General features: G+C 34.4%; 4 protein-coding genes across 11 annotated transcripts; 1 reads left to right on the top strand and 3 right to left on the bottom strand.

Annotated features, from left to right (window-relative positions):
* Positions 1–877: 877 nt before the first annotated feature.
* On the bottom strand, positions 878–6,064 carry LOC100818444 (probable inactive receptor kinase At5g58300). Of its 8 annotated transcripts, XM_014776430.3 has the most exons (6): positions 5,735–5,935; positions 5,405–5,480; positions 5,171–5,226; positions 4,177–4,267; positions 2,381–3,793; positions 878–1,771 (listed from the first exon to the last, which is right to left on the bottom strand). In XM_014776430.3, the coding sequence occupies exons 5-6, from the start codon at positions 3,678–3,680 to the stop codon at positions 1,143–1,145; spliced, it is 1,929 nt and encodes a 642-aa protein (XP_014631916.1). In that variant the 5' UTR covers positions 3,681–3,793; positions 4,177–4,267; positions 5,171–5,226; positions 5,405–5,480; positions 5,735–5,935; the 3' UTR covers positions 878–1,142. The 8 variants fall into 8 exon arrangements, with proteins under 8 accessions (XP_014631916.1, XP_040872422.1, XP_040872419.1 ...); XM_041016488.1 differs by lacking the exon at positions 4,177–4,267 and having other exon boundaries at positions 5,405–5,475; positions 5,735–6,064; XM_041016485.1 differs by lacking the exon at positions 4,177–4,267 and having other exon boundaries at positions 5,735–6,004.
* Positions 6,065–8,194: 2,130 nt separating this feature from the next.
* Positions 8,195–13,319, bottom strand: LOC100819345 (uncharacterized). Its single transcript, XM_003526743.5, has 3 exons — positions 12,472–13,319; positions 11,587–11,859; positions 8,195–8,811 (listed from the first exon to the last, which is right to left on the bottom strand). The coding sequence occupies exons 1-3, from the start codon at positions 12,946–12,948 to the stop codon at positions 8,542–8,544; spliced, it is 1,020 nt and encodes a 339-aa protein (XP_003526791.1). The 5' UTR covers positions 12,949–13,319; the 3' UTR covers positions 8,195–8,541.
* A 636-nt stretch (positions 13,320–13,955) lies between these two features.
* LOC100499685 (uncharacterized) lies at positions 13,956–16,286 on the bottom strand. Its single transcript, NM_001251403.2, is given in 4 exon segments — positions 13,956–14,180; positions 14,378–14,459; positions 14,780–15,281; positions 16,249–16,286. Coding segments are annotated over 4 exon segments (672 nt in total). The 5' UTR covers positions 16,259–16,286; the 3' UTR covers positions 13,956–14,102.
* Positions 16,287–17,201: 915 nt separating this feature from the next.
* GLYII-3 (putative hydroxyacylglutathione hydrolase) lies at positions 17,202–22,026 on the top strand (the record flags this gene model as incomplete). The annotated part of the gene is given in 6 exon segments (XM_014776429.3): positions 17,202–17,350; positions 18,019–18,180; positions 18,778–18,856; positions 19,087–19,200; positions 21,065–21,241; positions 21,760–22,026. Coding segments are annotated over 6 exon segments (711 nt in total), but the record flags the coding sequence as incomplete, so codon positions are not given.
* Between the last annotated feature and the right edge of the window lie 1,360 nt (positions 22,027–23,386).

Here is a 23,386-nt window from a genome sequence, read left to right as displayed (position 1 = left end):
ACATGGAGATGTGATGTGAGCATACGAGTAAATAAGAAAAAACAAAAAGTCATTCAAATGTTGAATATTATCATCGCAATGATTTTTTTAAAGGCCATTCCAATCAACTATCTTTTTACTAGGTCAATTTCTGTATCCGCATTACTATTTTCATGTCTTGTACAAGGGGCTGCACTTTTATATAGCTAGGTTAGTTTGCTTTCTAAATTTAGTTATTTCATTAAATTTTTAAATGTTTTTATAATTTTTATTTTATTTAAATTTTTTTGTTATATTTCTAAAAAAAAAAAACTAAGAACCTGTTTTCAAGCTAAAAGTTTCAACTAGAATACTGCTAATTATAAAAAACGGCATAAATATTATACAATTTTAAAAAAATTAATATCTAAAATTTTATTTATTTTTAGTGGAACAAAACTAGAATACTAAAATATCTATAGTTTAGGAAGGAAGGGCGCAATACATTTAAAATAATTATGGAAGGGACATTTCTGAACATCTTACAGACAAGTGTAATTTTTCTGAAACACCTATTCCGTAACTAAATATCATAATTCTGGAATGCATTCTGTAATATATTCAAAAATAATTACGAAACATGTGATCCGGAATAAATAATGCAGGGTATTTTGGAAATCACACGAAAATTTAAATGAGAAGGGGTGCAAAATGATTTTTATACGGTGTAGGAAGAAAAGGCCCACTCTCAACCCTCTAGTCATATTCCGGCTGTGCCTCCACATCCGAAAGCTGCTCATCTTGTTCAGGCCCAACAAACCTGTCCACTTCTTTTGGAGTTGCTTCCTGCAGCCTCTATTTTTCCATCTGCAACCCATATAAAATTTAATATAAAAGGAAATTGAAAGGAAAAAAAAAATGAAACTTGAATTATTTCCACCAACTGAATAGCAATTAGCCAATAGCTAAAAGTGTCATAACGCAACAAAATAATGTGAAACATGAAAAGAAGCCTTTTATGGCCAACACAAATAAAAAAACATCATCATTAGTAGTATTTTACAATGAAACATGCTTATTTGGTTGAGGGCATGCAAGCAAAACACAATATGAGCCTAATGATGACAAACCCCATTCTGCAGAGAAAATTTTATTAGTCTCCCATCAAATGCATCTCATCGTGATCATGGTGTTGGTGTCTGCACATTAGACTCAGACTCAGAGGATTGCCTGTGGTAGTTCTTCAACTCAGGATGCTTAATCTCCTCCAACATTCTAACAACTTGATCCATTCTAGGCCTTTGATCAGGCCCCTTAGCCACACATGCCAATGCAATCTGAAGCATCTGAACCATCTCCTCTTCAACATATTGCCCTCTCAGAAGCTCCTCATCAAACACTTCTGCAGTCCATTCCTCTCTGACAACAGACCTCACCCACCTTGGAAGATCAACCACATCCTCATAGCCAGGATACCTCAGAGGGGTCTTCCCTGTCAGCATTTCTAGCAGCAGCACCCCGAAGCTGTAGACATCGGACTTGTGAGTGATCTTCTTTGAGTCAGTGACTTCTGGAGCTCTGTAGCCATTGGCTCTTGACATGGTTGCTGGAGTGTTCATTAAAGGAGGCAATCCCACGTCGGAGATGCAGCCGTCGAGTTCTTGGTTTATGAGCACGTTTGTTGACTTGATGTTGCCATGTGCGAACTTTGGACCCCCCTCTGAGTGGATGAAAGCTATTCCCTTGGCAGCTCCTAGCAAAATCTTCACTCTGGAGTCCCAGTCTAGTGGGGTTCTTCCTGCTCCCCTGTTTCCTATTGTTTGGAAAACCAAAGATATAGTATTGTTACAATTGGAGTTGGTAACTAGTACATGTGACAACTAGTTTTAGTTCCAACAGTAACATAAGCAAGGAATTAAACACATAATTCGAAAATGTTAAGTATGTTGAGTAAATAATGTATATGGTAAGTTTGTTGACTTTTACAATAATTATCTTAAAAGTCATAATAATAATAATAAATCAATGATGATTTCTGATTGATTGGCAGTGACAGTGCATAGAAATTAAACATAAATATATTTACTACCACTCTACCTGAATTGCTGCAAGTATAAACATGTATTGATGACCTATTTTAACATCAAGAGTTAAGTAAACGCTTTTATAATCTTTGTTGGGGAAAGGGGGGGTATCTAATCATATTGGCATGAAATCACCTATGACACCGTGGACACAAGTTGGTTATACTGTCATTGCCAGTTCCAGTTCTTGTTTGAATTTGATGAATAATGATTGCTACTGAGTAAAGTTGATTCATCATAGTTTAGTTAAAACTGAGGCTCATGTAGAAAACTAGAAATCATAAAACATGTTACTTTTGAAGAAAATGAGAAGAGTTTTGTCATAACGTAGAACGTACCATGCAACAAGAAAAACAAGCTGCCACCTGGCATGTAGTTGTAAACCAGAAGTTTCTCATCTTTGGAGTAGTAATAAGCCCTTAGGGGCATCACATTGGGGTGGCTTCCAACTCTCCCCACAATCTCCAACTGCTGCTCAAACTCCTTCTTTCCAACCACAACTTCCTTCAACCTTTTAACTACCACTGTTGTTCCCTCCTCCAAAACAGCCTTGTATGCTGTTCCATAGCTTCCTTTTCCAAGAACTTCAGCTGAAGCCTTCAGCAAATCCTCAAGGTCAAAGCTATGAGAGGAACCTTCAAAGAAAAAGAGCTTGTTCTTTTCAGCCCCTTGCACTCCACTCCCAAAACTCTTTGAAACCTCAGTCTTCCCAGCACAAGAAGCCTTTCCTTTCAGTATGCCACTGCTTTTGCTGTTTTTCTTCTTCTTCAAACAGAACACACAGATCACTACAACTATTAAAGAGATGAAGGCAATGACCCCAATGACTAGAGCAAGTATAGTAGCTAGGCCAAAGTTTTTCTTATGGTGTGTAGCATTTTGGTTTTGTGTGGTTGGTGGAGTGAGGGGCTGGTAATCAGTGGCAGGAGATGGAGAAGGGGAGATTGTAGAGCAATGATTGAGAGGTGGACCACATAAGAGAGAATTTCCTACAAAAGAAGTGTAAGGAAATGTCTTTATGGAATTTGGAATTGAGCCATTCAAGTTATTATTGCTCAAGTTCAAATGCTTGAGACTTGGAAGGTTGAAGTCAGGAATAGCTCCAGATATAGAATTGTTTTGGAGATACAACCAAGTGAGTCTTCTAAGGTTCTGAAAAGCTGGTGGAATGCTGCCAGAAAAGTTGTTAAAGGAAATGTCCAATGCCATGAGTTTAGGGGTCACAGGAGAAGGAATAATGCCAGAGAAGCCATTGTGCTGAAGGTATGCAAATTGGAGTGAAGGAATGGAGAGAATGTTAGAAGGAAGACTTCCTATAAGGCCATTGGAATGAAGACTCAGGACCCTAAGAGCATCTAGTTTTCCTATGCTGTTCTCTGGAATGGTACCGATTAATCCCATTCCTGGAAGGTGAAGGCCAACGACACGTGTGCCGTTTGAGTTGCATGTCACACCAACCCATGAGGTGCAAATTGAAACAGAATCTTTCTTCCAGTTGAGCCTTGGGGCATGTGGGACACTTGAAGCAAACTCCAAGAGAGCTTGTTGGTCAGAGTTCAAGTCAGCTACAATTAGGCCAGAAAGACACAGTGTGGAGCCTAATAGAACAAGTGCAACAATAGAGAACTGCACCTTCATGGGTATATTTTGGTGCAAAATCAAGGCAAGTGATGGTTCCAGATTCTGAGCTTAACTGTTCTTCATTCTTTCCTTGTCTAGCTTTGGAAATTGGAGCAAGTTGTTAGCTGATCCTGTAGCAAGGAAAGTATAATATATTCAAAGTTAAAATTAGCTTCATACAGATGGAGACATTTGGGATAAGCATGATTGCATGAACATAGGAGCTAGTCTAAAATAAGTGATATTTAAATTTTTAAACTGAAGCAGCACTCAAACAGGAAGTGATTAGTTTACAGGATGAAAGGGGTAGGAAGAACATATTACGAATGTAGAAATCATAGAGGGTTGAATTCAAAAATTTGAACTAACTTCTATCTCTGAAAAATTGAATTTTAGTATGAAAACTTTGTTGTTTATGCAGAAAACTGAAAACATCAGTTATTGCAGCTTTTGCAAAGAAGAAAAAAAACGAAAAAAAAATAAAACAAAATAACACAGACTCATTCATGCTTACCATTTAGAAAGGAAGGGACTTCCTTCTTTCAGATGCATCAGTCGAGGCATTTTCTTTCTTTCTTTCAATACTTGAAGTGTTATGCTGACTCCTCCATTTTAAAAAGAAAAAGTAAAAAGCCAAAGGTTTGTCTATGAACTTTAAATAATGGAGGACCAAAGTGCATTTTTCACTGAGAATAAAGAAATTGCCTCACAAATCGGTGCTTATAAGTTTCAGAAACAACCAAGAAGGGAGAATTGAAAAAAAAAAGAAAAAGAAAACAAAGGGCATTGTGATAGCTGAGAATCCAAGGAAAAATAGAACTGGAAAAGAAAAAGCTAAAGTTTGGTTCTCCAATGTACTTTATAAAGAAAAGCATTCTTTCCATAAAGTAGCCCTCATTCTCATAATTTATAAAAGATCAACATAAATCATTGGTGTTGATTTCTCATTTTTGCCACCTTATCTGGTCAGTGAAAACTGAAGAAAGGTCACTTCGAAGTACAGAAAACTATTTGATGAACCAGGTTTAGACACGCACAGGAACCAAGGATAATTAAAGGGGTAACTAAAGGAACCAGGAACCAGGTTTAAACAACTCAAAGCTAGCATAGCATCAGCATTTCAACAAAAACAACTTCCTGATTCCTCCACTTAAAGTAAACAAAACAAAAGATTTGTCCATCATCCCAATTAAAGAAAATATTAAAAATAACAAAGTCATTAGAGAAGGAATTGAAGGCATAACTGTTCACACTAGAAAAATTCCTCCAGTTTGTACGACATATATAGCCAGAAAGAGACTTAAAACTTTAACTATGAAGAAGGATAAAAACTTTATAGGGATCAGGATCCTAGAACAGTTATGTGGTGACTTAAAGGTTAAAAACTATGAGCAACAGTAATAACCGGATTTTTTCTATCTTTAATAATGGATACTGTCAAATTAAGTGTTCCAAGTTAGTGAATGCAAGTATTCAACATGGAATTTGAAGGAAGTGAGAGATATTACCTTGGCATGAAATTCAGTTCTGAGAGGCTGAGAACACATCATAGAGTGAAGCATCACTGCACAAAAAAATGAGCAAGGAGATATCATAGAGGTGAAGAAAGAAAGCAAGTTATTAAAGCAAAGCACAGTATGAAATGGAGCTCAATAGGATTTGACAATTTGCGCTTAAAAAATCTAGTATGACTTGTAACTTCAGAATTGAGAGGGAGCTTAGTTTCTCTTAAAGTTACTTACAACTCAGCACAATTGAAGTTGGTGGCATCAGACTTGGCATTACAGATATACCAAAAATAAGAATCTGATTTCTTCTCTTTTCAAGAGATTCACACACAGCAACAGAAAAGAAAGGGTCAGCTGAATATGTCTTGATGAAAAACCGAAAAATACTACTTTCCTACTAAATACTACAATGACAGCAATAATGAGGGAGTTAACCAGAAAAGTCTTTTATCTAACTAACTATAGTACTAGTACATTAATATCCACCTGTTGCTGTTGAAAATGGCCCAACATAAAAGGAACAATGCATGGATTGTGTAGATCTAATAGTATGAAAAGAAGTACCCTGGCGACAGGAGCATAAATAAGGATTTGCTGACATGTGTGAGTAAACCACTGAAGAACCGTATAGTAGAGTACTTTAAAAAATCTCACTGCTGCATCATTATTACCCTCACTCAACAAGACTGAGATATTAAATTCTTCTATTTTCTATCTACAGTCCAAACTTTCAGAGTACTCCAACTCCAACTATAGGGGACAATTTTTTTTTGGCAAGGGGTATGAGCCATTAATACTCTTTGTCAAAACTAGCACCAAGGATTGCCCCTAATGGTTATGATTGAGTTGTAAACCTTTTGTGAAGGAGTAATTACAGGTTCATAAAGGGGAAAATGATTGACATAATAGCATGTTTTGAATTCTTATTCAACATCAAAATCCATCATAATGGTCCCCCATGAGAATTAACTAATTAAAACAATAGGGGCACCATGGTGACCACTTTAGCATTGCACACTACTAATTATCGTATAGGCCATGATAAAGTATTAATGAGGGGAATGAGCTCAGCTAAAATTCATTACTGCCCATTGATTATGAGTATTTTGATGATTACTTATTTGTCATCTTCCAAAGTGTATTGTATTATGGTTTGACAACAGAGAAGTAATTCATGAACTAGGAATAGGATAAAGGTGTTGAACAGAAACCAAACATTTAAAATTGGCACATATTGGCTGTGTTTGTGAGAGGGACTTGACTATTATGGGGCCAACCGTGCAATGAGTTATTCATAAAAACACGAAGAAGGTAGTTGGCTGTTACAGAACCATTTGAAATCCTTTTTCTCCCTTCCACACTAATGTTAATGCTATTTTAGCTATAGGTAGGCTGTCACTCATAACTCATCGTATCAACATGAATCACCGTTGACACATCTCTATTTGGAATTTGAATAATTGGGTAATTAAGAGAGGTTTTTGATAATTAAGCAGCAATTTTTACATTGCATGTATCACGATAGTGATGATATTAACAATTTATAGCTTGTCGATCAAACTAGCATGAAATTATACTAGTTTAATTAGGGATTTGAGTTTGAATTTAAAGTATGTAACCATTTTAATATTTGAAAGAAAAAAATTTGTCACCTACAATAATCTTATTCTACTCGAATAAATCACATAAAAATTACCTGTATTTCATGGGAAAAAACAAAAAAATTAGTGATGATATGTTTTTGGAAGTTCAATGTTACCCTCGTAGTTTATTTTATTGAAAAGATGATATCTCAAAAAGTTTCTCATGATGAGTCAGACACCTGTCTTGTAAAAGTGAGAAAGTGAAACTAATTAACACTTTTCTATAGAAAATTTTGATTTATCCAATCAGTTCCTGATTATCTATTGAGCATTACCATGCTAATGCTTAATACTTAACCCTGGCATTGTTATATGTGTTCAAATATCTGAAGAGCAATAATTTTTAAAACGGAATTTCAAGAAGGGATGTGAGGCTCGACAGATAGTTGAGGGGCATGAATCCCTTTCACATATAATATAGCTATGAGACCACTATTTGGAATTTGAATAATTGGGCATGAAATCCCTTTCACATGAATCAAAAGCAACTTGACTAGTCCATTTTTTACTTCCATTTCAGACGCGGTGGCAGTGGTGTACGGAATATTTGAACAATCACACACACTGGAAAGGCTGGGCTCTCTTAAATTCTTCAATTCCTAACAAAACGGTCATTCAATGTACATGCCCCTATGAAGTTTTTTTTATGCGTTGTCCCTATGAAGCTGTTGCTCATCATTCGCTTTATTTCATATCTATTGATATTTAAAGTTTTCTTTTGTGTTCAATTTTTGATATTTAAAGTTCTTTTTTAAGGGGATATTTAAAGTTAATGCATAAAAATTAAGAAATAATTAATTGACATATATTAAGTATTTGGTCTAAAATACCTTTATTTAGTCTTCTTCCAACTAAATCTTAATTTGCATTTCATATTTTCATATTTTTTTAACTTCCTACTAAATCATAAATTGCAATGTAACATCAATTCTTTTTATTCTGAATAGTAGTGGAGTATTCATTAGGTCTATAGTTTAGTTTTTTTTTTTTGTTGACAAAACATCAAGTTTTGAAACAAAATGAATAAGTCAGACATGAATAGATATGAAACAAAAAAAAGTATAAAGTTTAATAAGCATGTATTATCAATAGAAAACTTTTTATAACATCAATTAATAAAAAAAATCATATAAATAAGATACTTATTATAAAAGTCACCAACTTTTCAAAAAATTTCTTTTACTATTTTCTTGCCTTACACCGAAACATAGGTTGTACCATTCTAAATGTGAGCTACATTTTTAACGCTGCAACCGAACTGGTTTGAGCACCTATTCGTTTTACTTTAGAATTTTAGCAGTAGCTGCAAGTCTGTAACTTGTAAAGAGACACCAAACAGGCACACTGAGAATCCTTTGAAAATTGGAGGAAACTAGAAGAATACTAGAAACAACTTTCCATTCAAGGGGAAGGGGAAGGGGGCAGGTGGGTCAAAATTTAGGTCCCTGAAATGACATACAACCGTGGCAGATAGTAACTATATCGTAGACAAGGATAATCCACTTGAGACAAGGCAACATCGAAACCAACAAACGCCGAGTCCATTCCAATGCACGTTGATCCCTGTCAGCTTTATTTTCAGATAAACTTGGCCATTTGTGGTACAAGGGTTTCTAAATCTAGGGAAAACTCGAAACTGATACAAAACAAATTGTGTTTAAACAACATCAACCTCCTGTAATCAACAAGAGAATAAATCACAAGAGAAACATCTCGAAAGCCTATCCACTAGGTGCCACTACTCTTTTCCAGCTTTTCAATCTCTTCACGCTCCTTTCTTTCAGTCTCTTGACGTTCTCTTTCAGCATCTTCCTCTTCCTCAATCTCATCAAGATCATCAAATTCCTTGGTTGCTGCCATTGCTCTCACTACTGGGTCTCTAAGATCAGATATTAGCCCCCCACCGACCCTGTACTCTTCTTCATCCCCAATTAGAAACAACCGCTGGTCTGGACCAGAAGCCATGGGAACATCAACAGCCAGCAGCTTCATATCATACTGCATATGAACATAACGGTAAAGGCTAAGTAAGCAAACCCTGAAGCACCAATTAACTCTTTACATTTTACGTTTATGTTTCTCTTCAGACTAATTCTTGCTAATAATTCCACCATAACAATTATAGGGGGAAGGAAAAGGGATAGTTTTGTTAAGCAGAAAACAAAACAAAAGTTCTATCTGTTGATATCTTGTTAGTACTTAGAAAAGAGATGGGTACAAATATAAGTAACTACATAGGAGGATGAAACCAGAAGAACCCAGTTGAAAGGGGAGTCAAAGTTGAACACTACAAAATGTCATGCAGCCTTTCAAATTCTATAATTGGTAGATTTTCTCTGTTTTAATAATCACTAGCATCACTTAAAAAAAAAACTATTATCATAATAAGAAAATAAATTAAAAATAAACGCTGAAGCTAAAATATACTTGATTTAAATAAGTTTTTCAATTTGAATTGAAGGGAAGAACTAAAATAACATAATTATATATCTTAATCGTACTAAAAAAAATGGACATTGCACGACTATCATCAGTAGAAGCCAGAAGGATATCATCATGCATGCAGAAGAGATTTAAAGTAGGGGGGGACGAAATTCCTCAATCAGAAAACAAATGCCTTGTTAGATGCTTAAAAAAGGTATCTTTCCCTGGAAGGAGGACTGTCAAAGTCCTTTAAGTCAATCCTAAATTATGAGTGCAGCCATTACCAGCCCATGCTAGCTTTTCATTTTCTCTATATAAACAGAGCAGATAAATAAGCTTATTGGTTTCAGTTCATATTCTTAGGCCAAGCACAATCCTACTTCAGAAATGAAAAGAGAACTAAGATATACTGAAGATCAGATATCAACTACCTAAACCTGCCCTAAAGTAACTTGGGGGACATAGATGGAAACAAACCCATGTTGTTATTTGCACATATAGCTAACTTCTTGGGAAATATCTAGAGCGTGCATTTAGCTTCAAAGAATTAGACTGTACTCAGTTCAGAAACAACTTTAGATTAGAATTAAACACTGTTTCGTCCATCCTAATCATTCAACCATAAATAGGATTTAATAACCACAAAATAGTAGCTGTTGAATTTAATTTTGTACCATGAAAATGTCACAATCACAACAAGCAAAGATCAACAGAAACGTTGACATCAGTAGTAATTTCCTGGTAGGAGAAGTGAGATATACTTAAAAAACAATCAACCAATCCATAGAAATCAGAAATCATTCATTGCATTTGAACCCTTTTGAATGTAACTTCAAAATAGAAATCTAGTCGCAGTTGAGTCTTTTAGTGTACACTTCAAAGCTTTAATTTTCATTTAACTTCTGCTCTGCTCTCACTTATTTAGAAACATCATGACATATGTGTACCGAAAAAATTGAAGCAAGTCCTATTTACAACCCAAAATGGCCTACATCATGATAGTTGTAGAGATATCTAAATATGTCAGTGTTACTTCTCAGCTCTGGGTGATTTGATGAACACCAGATTCCCCTCTTTCTGCCCGTAATGCAAGATTCAGGTTTAAAGCATGTTTTCTTTTCTCATTAATAACAAATCCACTTATTTCTTCATGAATCCATCCTAATTGAGATATTAATTAGAGAATAGAGCAACCGAAAACGCATGGCATCCTTGTGCAGCAAACTCGTCTGCTATCCCTATGCTATGTGGGGCAAGTTGCCGGCCACCAACCATACTACTGCAGTACTGCTATGCTTTTTTGTTTTGGATATAAAAGAAGTTTATAAAGACAGAGAACTAAATTACAAGGAATCCTCCTTAGCTAAAAAGGAAAACAAAAAAACAAAGTATGTAGCCAACCCCACCTAGTGGGAAAAGGCTTGGTTGCTGGTGTACACAGACACACACATATACCTGTTAGGTAAATTCCTTCAAACAAAACCTGCTTTACACCAAATTAGAAGCTAAATGCCTAGTGAAGCTCTAATCAACTGCAGTGTCAAAGAAAACCCCCTCCAAACATGAGCATTATGCTCCAAGCCTCCAACCAAATGTGCCAAAAAGTAGCATAGATTGCACATAACCTTAAAGATCTAGTTCAATGGTATGTTCACTAAAGCATATAATATTATTATAATATGCAGCATCATACTCATCCACAACAAGCCAATTTTTGCAAAATAAACCACCTAAATACATACATACATACATACATACATATACATATATATATATATATATATATATATATATATATATATATATATATATATATATATATATATATATATATCTTCCTGTGAGGACATACAGAAAAGAACCCCTTATTTACAGTAGTAACAATTGTATCAGTCTATTGATTTACAATATGAAAAATAAAAGTAAAAACTCTATGTAAAAATGTTAGAAGCTGAGATTCTCTATACATGCTGACATGCTCAAAGCGAGATATATTGTATGCTTGTATTTGGTCGCTTACATAGATCTTGGGTTGGGAAGTTTATCATCAGCATTCATAGACTGAACGAAACCTGATATGGTTATTTTAAGAGGACACAATTTTGAAAAGATATATCATACCACACAGATGAAGGTGGAAATACCAATCACAAGATATGTATGTAATTTTCCATAAAAACAGCCTTGGGTATAAGTAACAATTATCAAGACATGGAACAACAAAATGTACCTAAATCAACAATGTCAGTAATGATGTTGAGACAGATAAGAGAAACAGCAAATGTCAACCTAAGACTAACAAATTTTATTGGGCGATTCACTAACATAAACCGGGGTGAGTTGATTTACCTGACCCTTCTTTTTCTTGACTTCAACACTGACTAGACCCTTTTTCTCAGACCCTCTTATGGGGAAAATTAGAAAACACCGTCGGCTTCTAACACTTGGCTTGAACTTCTTTACAGTGAGCCCACCCCCTGACATGATATATGCTCTCAAATCAGTTCCAGAAAGAGGAGCACCCATAACTTCAAGAATCCCAGCTGACGTGTTAAGTTTTGTCATGGCCATTCTATAAACTTTATCCGGGTTGATTGTGAGCCTCGTGCGAATATACAAGCCCTAAAAGACACAACACATATAATTAGACAATGCTCCATCCCATACACCATTCATTCATTCATTCATCACAAGTTCCACCAGCAGCAGCACTTTCAATCTCAAATGAGCAATGCATTATTCATCAAAATGCAGATTAAGCTGCTATTTATACTCTTAACTCTAGGGAGGCATTTGGTAGGGGAGAAGTTTTGAGTTTTCTGGGAATCTTAGTTTCCCATGTTTGATATCCATTTTAAGAAAATAAGATTTCTGGGAAACAATGTTTTCAGGGAACATTTTTTAACAAGTTTCCTACAAAATTTTCCATGGGGAGTTGTGAATCTTACTTCGTGAGTTAAATTTTTCTTTTACTACGATAAAATTATCATGTTACTCTCATTAATGTGATGTGATAAATAATTAAAATAACTGATAAAAATATCTAGTAACTCTTCAATTCCTAAGAAACTAGTCTAAATATTTTCGATGGTCAATCAAACAGATTTTACTGGTTTGCAAAAAACTTATTCCTGGGCATTAAAAAACTTATTCCCTACCAACGCCCCCTTCAGTTTGTATTGAACAATAACAATAATTGAGGTAGCCTAGAGCATGTGAAAGAAGTTAACTTACAGTAAAAGCAACGATAGCAGATGAAAGGGCAAGGAAGCCATACTTAGCCATGCCTTCGGAGAGTCCAACGAAGAGGTTGGCGATCCCGAAAAGGATCCTCCATAGAACGGCGCAGAGCACAACTCCACCGGCGCCCCAAAGAAACAGAGTATTCCTCTTGAAGAACGCCTCGATTTGCAACCCAATTGCCTCGCGGTACCGCGAAAAGGCCGAAGTCACTGCTGCCGCAGGCTTATCAAACACCTTCTGCGCAAATCCTTTGTCGAAATTGGAGGAGAAGAATCGAAAGGTGCTATTGCCGAGGCGTTGTTGCGGGTGGAACACCGGCGAAGAGGGGCGGAACGCGGAGGCATTAGAGACTGAGGGTTTTGATGCAAATGAAGAATCGGCGACGGCGGGGTGGCGGAGAGGGGAGCGCTGGTGGCTGGTGGTGCCGCGGAGTAGAGCTCGGAATTGGGTGAATCTTGACATTTGCATTTCTGATCTTCAATTAAACGCAAAGGCAAACGCAGTGCACTTCACAACGCCACTTCTGTCGGGTCAACCCTTTCTATCTAACCAACATCCCCGGCTTCGCGACCCGACCCAACCCGTTAACAGCTACTAATAACTTCAGTCAATGGTCATGAATGAAGCTGGAAGAAAACGTGCAGAGGAAGACGGAACTATTTCGTAATCGTGCATTTCTACTGTGGGACTGTAACTTAGTTTAAATATTTTTTTTTACTGGTAACCAATTAATTAGATTTGAAGTAGTAATTATTTTTCACTGATCTCTTGGACTAGTTCCTAAGTAACTTCATATTACAAAAGAAACTGTAAGCTTTTAATTTAATAAACTACTAAATCTTGTGATGATCTAACTTAATTTTGTAGTCAACCATGCATGATAAAATACCAATGCAAAAATAAATTACACTCTGATTGACTTTATGTTCTTTTTATCTAAGTCCAGGCAACCTGCTAACTATTGTTGAGCTTGAGCATACTAATTTGATTGTAGAAAGCCAACTAACTATTTCATATTTTTGTCGTGCTAAATGCTCTCATCCTCTGTTAACTACGTTTGCACTTTGGAATTGAAAGAATTTATTTCATTTGTGTATGGAAGTTGTGGGAATTATATTCATTTAAGAACCCAACTAACTATTGCCTTATATTTCATGATTTGTATCCGTTTCATACCACTGTGTATTATAAACACCAATAGATGCATTGAGTTTTATCATAAAAACTACCATTGTGGCATTGCTTGATGATTCCTGATGTGGACTAGAACCCGAATTTCATCCTCGTTTTTCCAGACACACTTTTTTGTTTTTTCTAACCTGCTGGGTCACCACATCAATGATCATTATCGTGTTAATTAGCAAAGAGGATGAGCAACCGGTGGTAAGCTGTCTGATCGGGTCTTAAATTTCTCATCAAGCAATTATCAAATGCCAAACAAAACCATCAACAACAAGGAAATACAAACCAAATATGACAGTAATTCCATTCAAGATGGCTCACAAAAGATGAGATAAACTCAACATAGTTTAATACTACCAGTAGAGCAAATAAGAAACTCGAATTTAGTTGAACACAACTATTGTGGTCAAAGCCCACTATTTCCAAGTAACAAGCCATATCTAAGCAGTAGCAGTAGCACTAGATAAAAAAGCTTGTCCAGGTTGACGGTTTGCCAGTGGTCCATGGCACCCAAGAAGCTGCAAGACCACAAGAAGGAACTAGTAAATTAGACAGCTAAAAATAACTTTCAAAAATAGATCAATTGAATGCATAACATGCTTCAAACAAATCCAGATCCAAGTTTGAATATAAATAAACAAATAAATGTCTTCAAGCATGAAGAACAGAACATGCAGTAAAATTTTATCCCCATGCAGGTGCTGCTTTGCATTACCTTAGCATTCACACCATCAGGCACAATCCTGCTCTCTGACTTGTACTTGAGATAATCAGCACGGCTGAACTTGGTGAAACCCCTGAACAAGCATTTAAAACAACTACAGTCAAACCAAATACATAAAAATCTCGCACGACAAAGGACCAAAATAAAGAAACTAGAATCAAATACTTGACCAAACAGGAAGTAATCTAATCACAACCCAATTAATCACAGGATGGCAACCGATAAAAAATACAAGTTATTTTCCAGAAAATATAAAATATATTTGTTCATAATTCAAATCAAGGTATTATGGCAAAAACCCTACTCAAGTCTAAAACTGCCTTAACTGATCTATAAGTATTCATGTTCAGATGCAAAAGCTTACTGTCAAAAGAATTAATATTTAATACATACCATTTCCTGCTAACTATGATCTTTTGACGACCAGGGAACTTAAACTTAGCACGACGAAGAGCCTCCTGTGCATGATGACTGTTGCTGTCCTTACAGCGGACAGAAAGAAGAACCTGACCAATGGCGACTCTAGCACATGTTCCCTGTGGCTTTCCAAATGCACCTCTCATTCCAGTCTGAAGCCTATCAGCTCCAGCACATGAAAGCATTTTGTTGATCCTAAGAACATGGAATGGATGTACTCTGACTCTCAAGTGGAAAGCATCCTTTCCAGCAAATTTCGCCATATATTTGTTGCATGCAATTCTAGCAGCTTCCAATGCTTCACTTGAAACATTTTCTTTTTCCCAGCTAACCAGATGAACGCAGAAGGGAAACTCATCAACACCTTTCTTCTTCATACCAACATCATAAATTCTGATCTTAGGATCAGGAACACCACGGCAGAAACGTGATTTGGGGTATGGCTTGTTTTTTATCTGCCGGTAACACCTTGCAGGCCCTAAAATCATACACCACTCGTCATTACCATCATGCCATGAATATGGCACATAAAAAGCCAATCAATTTCATTCTGACGCCATTTTGAATAATTAGTATACAAACATATATATTATCATTCACATGATTCAACCATGCTACATAGGACTGGACTGTAGTCGCAGAGAGAACACATTTAAAAAGAAGGACCTCCTAAATCAATACTATAAAGCTCTCAATAAAAATAACATTGAGCAAAACATATAAATCATACAAGGATTGATAAACAATTGTAAGACTAAGTTCTACACAATTGATAGTGGTTTTTCAAGGAGAGAATAAAAACCCTGTAAAGGATTAAAAAATGACATGTTCTTGAACAATGAACCCATAAGCAACAGCAGGCACATAACAATAGACAATGTAACTTTCAGGCAAGGTTATGCCAAGCATGGATGAAAAAACACAAAATCAAAGCATACAAGCTTCGGTCAATGAATTTAGAAATAACAAAATATGCGTTCAAAATCTTAAGAAAGCAATTAATCTACTTGAATACATTTGATTAGATACAAACAATTTATGGTCACAGGACGATGTGTTCAAGTTACAAACAACAACCTCCAAGTAATGTCAATTTTAAAAAAATTAAAACTATCACACCACCAAACAAATTATCAACTGGTTTTCTAAGACAAACCAAATACATGGAATTCCTCGGTAAACGGAACTGCACATAACATAAATTTCATTTACGCGCTGCCTATCATAATATCCACCAACCACAAACCAAATGCAGTAAGGGAGCTTACAGATTTAAACAAAACAGCTAAAACGGCTACAATTTTCTTGCCTTGTGTATAAATACATCGTTTTTCAAAGCATATTTCAATCTAGGTATTCTTTAAAAGGGAACATCAAAAATTCAAAACGCATACGCAAGTAAGAATGCAATATCATAATAGATAACAAGGAACACAGATGCTTACTCCTCCCCATTGCGACGTCTCTCTCTCCGAAACGCGGTGGGTTCAAGCTGTGTACGGAAGAGAGAAACCTAAATCTAATAACCCTCCTAACGATGCTACATAAAGTAATTTTATCTTCGTTTATGGGCCGAATTCTATTTTGGCCCAAACAAAACAGACCTTGTTGAAAATACTTGCGGCTCAAGAAATCTCTCTGCGTGGTCAAACATAGTATTCTTTTTTTTTTTGTCAATAAAACACAATAATATTAAAATTCATTACTTGCATAATTTAAAATGGCTTATAAAATTTATTTTATTAAATATGATTTATTTTAATTTTAATTAACATTTTAAAAAAAATTAAACTTAAATATATTTGTGGTTGTAAAGTTTTGACTCTTTTCAATTATTATTCGAACATTTTACTTTAAAAAAATTAATGTAATTTAATCTATTTTAAAAATTAAAAACAATTTATTTTATAAAAATATTATGATTAAAAATGAAAAATAAAGACTAAAAGTAGAAGGTACTACGTATTTTCAATTTCAGAAACCAAAACGATTATTTTACAAGTACGTTACGTTGCCGTCAGAGGAGCGTGGCAGTCTATGACCAAACCAACGCAGCGTTTCCACCTCAAAAAAAAAACAAAAACTAGTAAACTAGAAAGAACCCAAAGCTACGTTGTATAGTAACTGTAATAGTGATTTTCGTTGCTTCTAAAATAAAAGTAAAAGTACTACACTACACACTGCACTGCACACACACTTGTAACAAACCATGAAAATCCATCTTGTCTTCAATATGTTTTTCTCTGCAATACTAAACAAATTTAACATAAGCACACGTGAACATAGTTACAGCACAGCTTGCATATTCTAGTTCTGGCCTTGCAGATGATATATGCTTCACTGTTTATTACTATTATTATTATTATTATTATTATTATTAGGCAATCCTTTAATATAATTCGGTTTTGCTCTGCTATGCAGAATCGTTGACGAGAGCACCAAAGAAGGTGCGGTGGTGGACCCTGTAGAGCCTCAGAAAGTTCTAGAAGCTGCCAATTCTCATGGGGTCAATAATCTCAAGCTTGTCCTCACCACACATCATCACGGGTACTGCTGCTACTAGTTTCCACTTTTTTTAACCATACTTAATTTCATTTTGGTTGGTCATGTTGAATCATGTTTTTTTTCTTATTAACAATAACCCTAATCACTCGGTTCGGTCTTTAGTCACACTTAAGGCTCCTTATTCTCTCCAAGAGATCAAACCCAGGTTTTTTTCCACAAACTCAGCATGTATGTATTGCGTGTATTGTCAGTTGAAATACACCTCATTGGGTATGTTGAATCATGTTTATTTGTTTAGAGACACCTTTCAGATAAATGCTGCAATTTAATTAGGTCCAAATAGTTTAACTCAGGGCCCTTATTACTTCTAAATTAGCTTTGTGCCTTTCCCTAGCTCAGAACTGTGGTAAATATCGCCACTTTGGCATTTAAATATCCGAATTTATACTAAAAAAATGACTGTAGACTGTCTTTGTCTTTTTCATATATATAATTTTTCCATGTTATTTCTGCTTGTGTTGATAATACAAAATTGTGTACGAATAATATAAATGGAATTACTCGGCTCAGAATTACAGTTGATAGTATAAATGCTAGTAGCACCTGTATACTTTGGCTTATAATAAATTCTGAAGCTTAGTAATTTTCATATACTTTGTCTTCCTATAACTTTTGAAGCATAGTAATAACTTTTTGTGTCATTATGACAGGGATCATGCTGGTGGAAATGAAAAGATAAAGCAATTGGTGCTTGGAATGAAGGTCTATGGTGGTTCAATGGATAACATCAAGGGTTGCACTGATAAGGTTGAAAATGGGGATAAGATGTCACTTGGGGCTGATATTAATATATTGTGTCTTCACACACCTTGGTATGGTGGTTATTAACTTGTCAATTGGATATTGTTGTTAATTAGTCCCTTTATAATGCACTGCTTGAATAGGTTTGGAAATTGTGTACTGTTGCAGCAAATTGTGTACTGCTGCAGCGCTGCTTACTGAATTGTGTCATGCTGCTGCTTAGTGTGCTCGTCCTCCGTAGCAAACTTGCCTGAGTTGGGAATCCTTAAAATGAAAGAAGTGATTTTGTTTATAAATGAATTGTTGTATAAAAGTTGTAGGGATTGATACTCATTTAAGAATCCAACTCACACAAATCATTCTGAGGTGTTATGATATGTACATCTTCACACCTCTGATAGGTCCTAAATCATTTCATTTTAATTCTAAAGCTATATTACTCCAAATGCAAGATTAGAGTTTCCTAGCAATAGCGCTATCTATGTGTGAAAACTGAAAGTGAAAACCAATAGATGCATTGAATTTTGTTATAAGCCACCAATGAGGCACTACCCTGCTTCATTGTCATTATCATTAAATACATGTTGCTTGATGATTCCTGATGTGGTTGGACCTACACATTTCCATCTCTTTTGTTAACATAAACCATTTTTTCTGACCTACTTCAGCCACACCAAAGGTCACATAAGCTATTGTGTTACTGGCAAAGAGGAGGAGTAACCTGCTGTTTTTACTGGAGATACACTGGTAAGCTGATTGATCAGTCTTATCTTTTTCATTTATTGAGTTGCCATGAACCATGTTCAAAAGAAAAGAGTTCTTAGGAAAGAATACAATAAATTGATTCTAAAAGCTATGCCAAGTGCTTGGAATCTGTGTATATGACTTGCCTTTTTGTCTATGCTTTTATGTATATTATGAAGAGGTCCTACTTTAAAATCCTATATTTATTTTGTTATTGCACGCGCTTTCTATAGTTTATTGCTGGTTGTGGGAAATTTTTTGAAGGAACTGCAGAACAGATATATCAGTCACTCTGTGTGACATTAGGTTCATTACCAAAGCCAACCAGAGTTTACTGTGGCCATGAGGTAATATAGTACAAAAAATCCCCTCTCCTAGAATTCATTTAGCATCATGGTTCCATTTATGAAACTCATATGAAGATATTTTGGATGCATAGTGACCAAACCTAGGAATGGTTGGTTGTGAAAGTTATTGTTGATAATCCTCAATAATCATTTTGGGCCAGGCCATACTTGTAGACTTGGAAAGCCAAGGGTTACATCTCCACTTGGTTAGGCGGATTAGTCAGATTGATTTGAATGTAAATGAACAAAAAGCTGAGCCCCATTGACACTTGATCCATGTAACAAATTTAGGTATAAAATTAAGACTACTAATGTTTCCAAAAATTTTAAATGCAGGAGTCCCTCTATTCATGTGTGTAAAATCTTAGTTTTTTTTTTTGTTGAAAAGCATTTTGTTAAGGAATCATTAAGCATGACAATCCATGGATCTTTGAGTTTGACACAGGGTTTTGGAGATCCAATAGCCAGCTTCATAATAATTATAATTTGAAAAGGAAGTGGATTTTTCTAGATGCTTCTTACTTAATGAATGTAAATAACAGGTACATCTATTGTTAGACAAGTGGCCTCAGATATCTTAAGAAGTGGGATTGAATTAAGATATCAAAGATTATTTTCTCAATTAAAATTTTAACTTTCCTTTTTAAAATTTTTAATGTACCCTTATTATGAATTACTAAAAAGACAATTCAAAATAAACTTTTTTAATGCAAAAGACAAATAACAATTACTAAAAGAAGTTTAAGGGATGAGAAAGTGCAAACTCAGTTTATTCTGGTTCGGCCACGCCTTGTGGCTACTCCAGTCCCCAAGCAATCAACTTGAGATTTCCACTATCTTGTAAAATTCTTTTTACAATGTTTCAACCACATAAGGACAACTCTTCCTTTGTGTAACAAGAGACCGGTACCTTAACCAGTTCTCTTTGAATAAGAAGAGGAAATAAGACAATTTGATTTTTGAGAGGATAGACTTTTTCTCATTCAGTAGAAACTCTGAGAAAATTCGTGTCCCAAGTCATCTATATATAGGTCTTTGATCGCCATTCAAAATCATTTGAAAAGATGTGACTGTCAGGAGTTATTTTTGAAAATTCCTCACTGGTAATCGATTACCAAAATGGTGTAATTGATTACACAGTTATTTTTTCTCTGAAGAGTTGTGACTCTTCACATTTGAAATTTGAATTTTAACTCTGGTAATCGATTACATACACTCTGTAATCGATTACAGACTTTGAAATTTAAATTCAAATTTTTAAAGGCTATTTTAAAACGTTCAAAACTCCTGGTAATCGATTACAAGTCTAGTGTAATCGATTACAAGCTTTCAAAATATTTAAAAACATTTTAGAAAGCATTTTGGCCACTGATAATCGATTACAGCCTCTGGTAATCGATTACCAAAGAGTAAATACCATTTTCATGATTTCTTAAAAACTTTTGAAAAAAAATCCTTTAACCATAACTTGTGCATCATCAATTTAGAAACTCTTTCTAAGACTCTAGAGACTAGATTCATCATTTATCTTGAATTTTTTGGAGTCTTATCTTGGATCAAACATGAGAAGCGTGTTTCTTTGGCATCATCAAAACTTCATGACATATTTGCTTCTACATTTGTACCAAACCATTTGTACAATATGCTTAATTTTATTAGATTTAATCAATAGTTAATAGCCCGAGGCATTCAAAACATACCAGGGAAGAGAAGCGGATAATACTCTAGATTATTTTATTATGTGCTTGTGGACTTCTCACCTACAAAAGCTTGAATTCTTGTTCATTTATTATGATGTGCCCCTTTCTTATAATAATTTACATTATTAATCAACAGTAAGAGTTTGAATTTGTTGTGTCTCTAGTATGCAGTGAGGAACTTGCTATTTGCTCTGACAATTGAGCCAGATAATTTGAGGATACAACAAAAATTAACATGGGCTAAGAATCAGCAGCAAGCTGGCCAATCTACAATTCCCTCCACCATTGAGGAAGAAATGGAAACCAACCCATTTATGAGGGTCAACCTACCTGAGATTCAGGTTTGCCTCCACCCCACTTATTACCAACTCTTCAGAAGAAAAAAAAATTACAATTAGGTCGTTCAGGACTAAGTGTTCATGGTCTCAATCTTTACATGACATGTATTTAATTTTTTTAATATACGAAAAAAAATAGTAACACTATGCTATGTGATAATTAATTAGAGATTATGTCATTTAGGACCATCTACTAATTTATCTTTCAAAAGAGTATGCTTAAGAGAGTCCAAATTGATTGAGTGAAGTAATGAAATCTTTGTCTTTCAAAAGAGTATGTTTAAGAGAGTCCAAATTGATTGAATGAAGTAATGAAATCTTTGTAGGAGAGGTGAGCGCACATAATGTGGATAGTCCTCCTTTTAATATGATTTATTTCAATTTTTAAGAATCAATTAGGATTCAAACCTGAATTATTTAGTTAAGAATCACAAGTTCCAGTCACCTATGTTAACCATGGGCATAGATGTACATTTTCATTTCTTTGTTTTATACTCTGAGAAATGTTAAAATCCTTGTAGGAGAAGGTAGGGTGCAAGTCTCCCCGTTGAAGCTTTAAGAGAGTTACGGAAGCTGAAAGACAAGTGGAAGGGGGTAATGGAATTAACTAATTACTGCATACTCCATGTGTAGGTGTTTCATATACATCTTGTAACTCTTGCTGAAACTGAAGAGGAGATATGAGATAATTGTCTTGTCATGTTAGGGGAGTGGATTGTGATTAAAATTTCCACGTATTGTCATCTAGACACGTTGGTTAGTCTAATACTATAAGATGTTCCATTTCATTCATGCCATATGCTTGTGAACTTGAAAAACATTATTTTCTCCTCTGTCTCTCTGCCCCAAGTAACTTTCACCCGCAAAATTTTAATAAAATCAAGCACAGAAATACAAGTATGATTTTATTTCTATATGTGGTTGTCATAAAAAATAATGGCCTGCTTTTACTGATTTTTTTTTTTCAAGGAAGTACTTAAAGAGGTATCATCTCTCTAAGTGAATTATACGTATTTGATTATACAAAATTTTTTTATTATTAGTAACTTAGTAATGTTTACTATTTTGGTTATTGTTTGATGGATTGAATTACTTATTTAGTTTTTAAATTTATTCATTTTAGTCTTTAAGTAAATTTTTTGTCCTTAAAATTTATATTTTAATTTCTAAAAAATTTATGTCGTTAAAAATTTTCAATTATAAAAAATTCACATAAAAGACTAAAAGAGAAAATTTAAGAATTATAAAAAATAAATGGATAATTAATTCGTGCGGTGATTGTGGGGCTCCTTTTATTTTGGTTGGCGTAAGCGTGGCTCAAACGTAGACCAGTGGACATTAATTACAAATAGTGGCAAAACGCTTGTGCAACTGCTGAGGCGGTGCCACTGTGATTTCAACTTTTCAAGTCAGCAATTAATTAATTATATTAGTATTCTATATATAAATAAAGTTTAAAGTGAATATTTTATTGTTTTCCTTTATCCGAAATTTATTATTTTAGCTTTTTTAAATTATTAGTTATTCTTGTTCTAAATTTTAACTGTTTGTACTTTAATCATAACTTTTAAAAATTATGTCAAAATTTTAAGGACATACTTGATATCCGTAAAACAATTTATTTTAAAATTATATTAATTTTATTCATTCATTTTTAAGTTAAAATGATTGAAAATTTATATATTAAACTTTATTATTCATTTGATTATGCATTTGTATTTTTTTTTTGTCTAAATCATAAATTTTCTTCACCGAAAACAATTTTATTTGAGAGATCTTAACTATGAAGCATTTATGTCTTTAAACTTAACATTTGAAGTATCCTGATCATCTAATTAAAGTGATATGAGGGACAATCTTGTTTGAGATGATTATGGCTTAAATATGTTTTTTCAACACTTCAAATATACTTATTTTTTCAAGTTACTACTTATTATTTTTTTATTTTGCTACCTGCATTTCCAGTTTTTTTGGCTTCGTAAATAAGTTTGTAATTTTATTGAATACTTACATTTTAATAAATAAATTTTCAACTTGTAAATAATTTTTTAATTTTTAGTTAACTTTTCAGTTAATTTTGTGAAACATAATCTAATAAATTAATTTTTTAACTTTTAAGTATAAGCTAATTTTCAACTTTCAAAAAAG

The sequence above is a fragment of the Glycine max genome, chromosome 6 (assembly GCF_000004515.6).
Source record: "Glycine max cultivar Williams 82 chromosome 6, Glycine_max_v4.0, whole genome shotgun sequence".
Taxonomy (NCBI): Eukaryota; Viridiplantae; Streptophyta; class Magnoliopsida; order Fabales; family Fabaceae; genus Glycine; species Glycine max.
The sequence above is the reverse complement of the archived record's forward strand: the minus strand, read 5'-3'. Positions and strand labels throughout refer to the sequence as shown.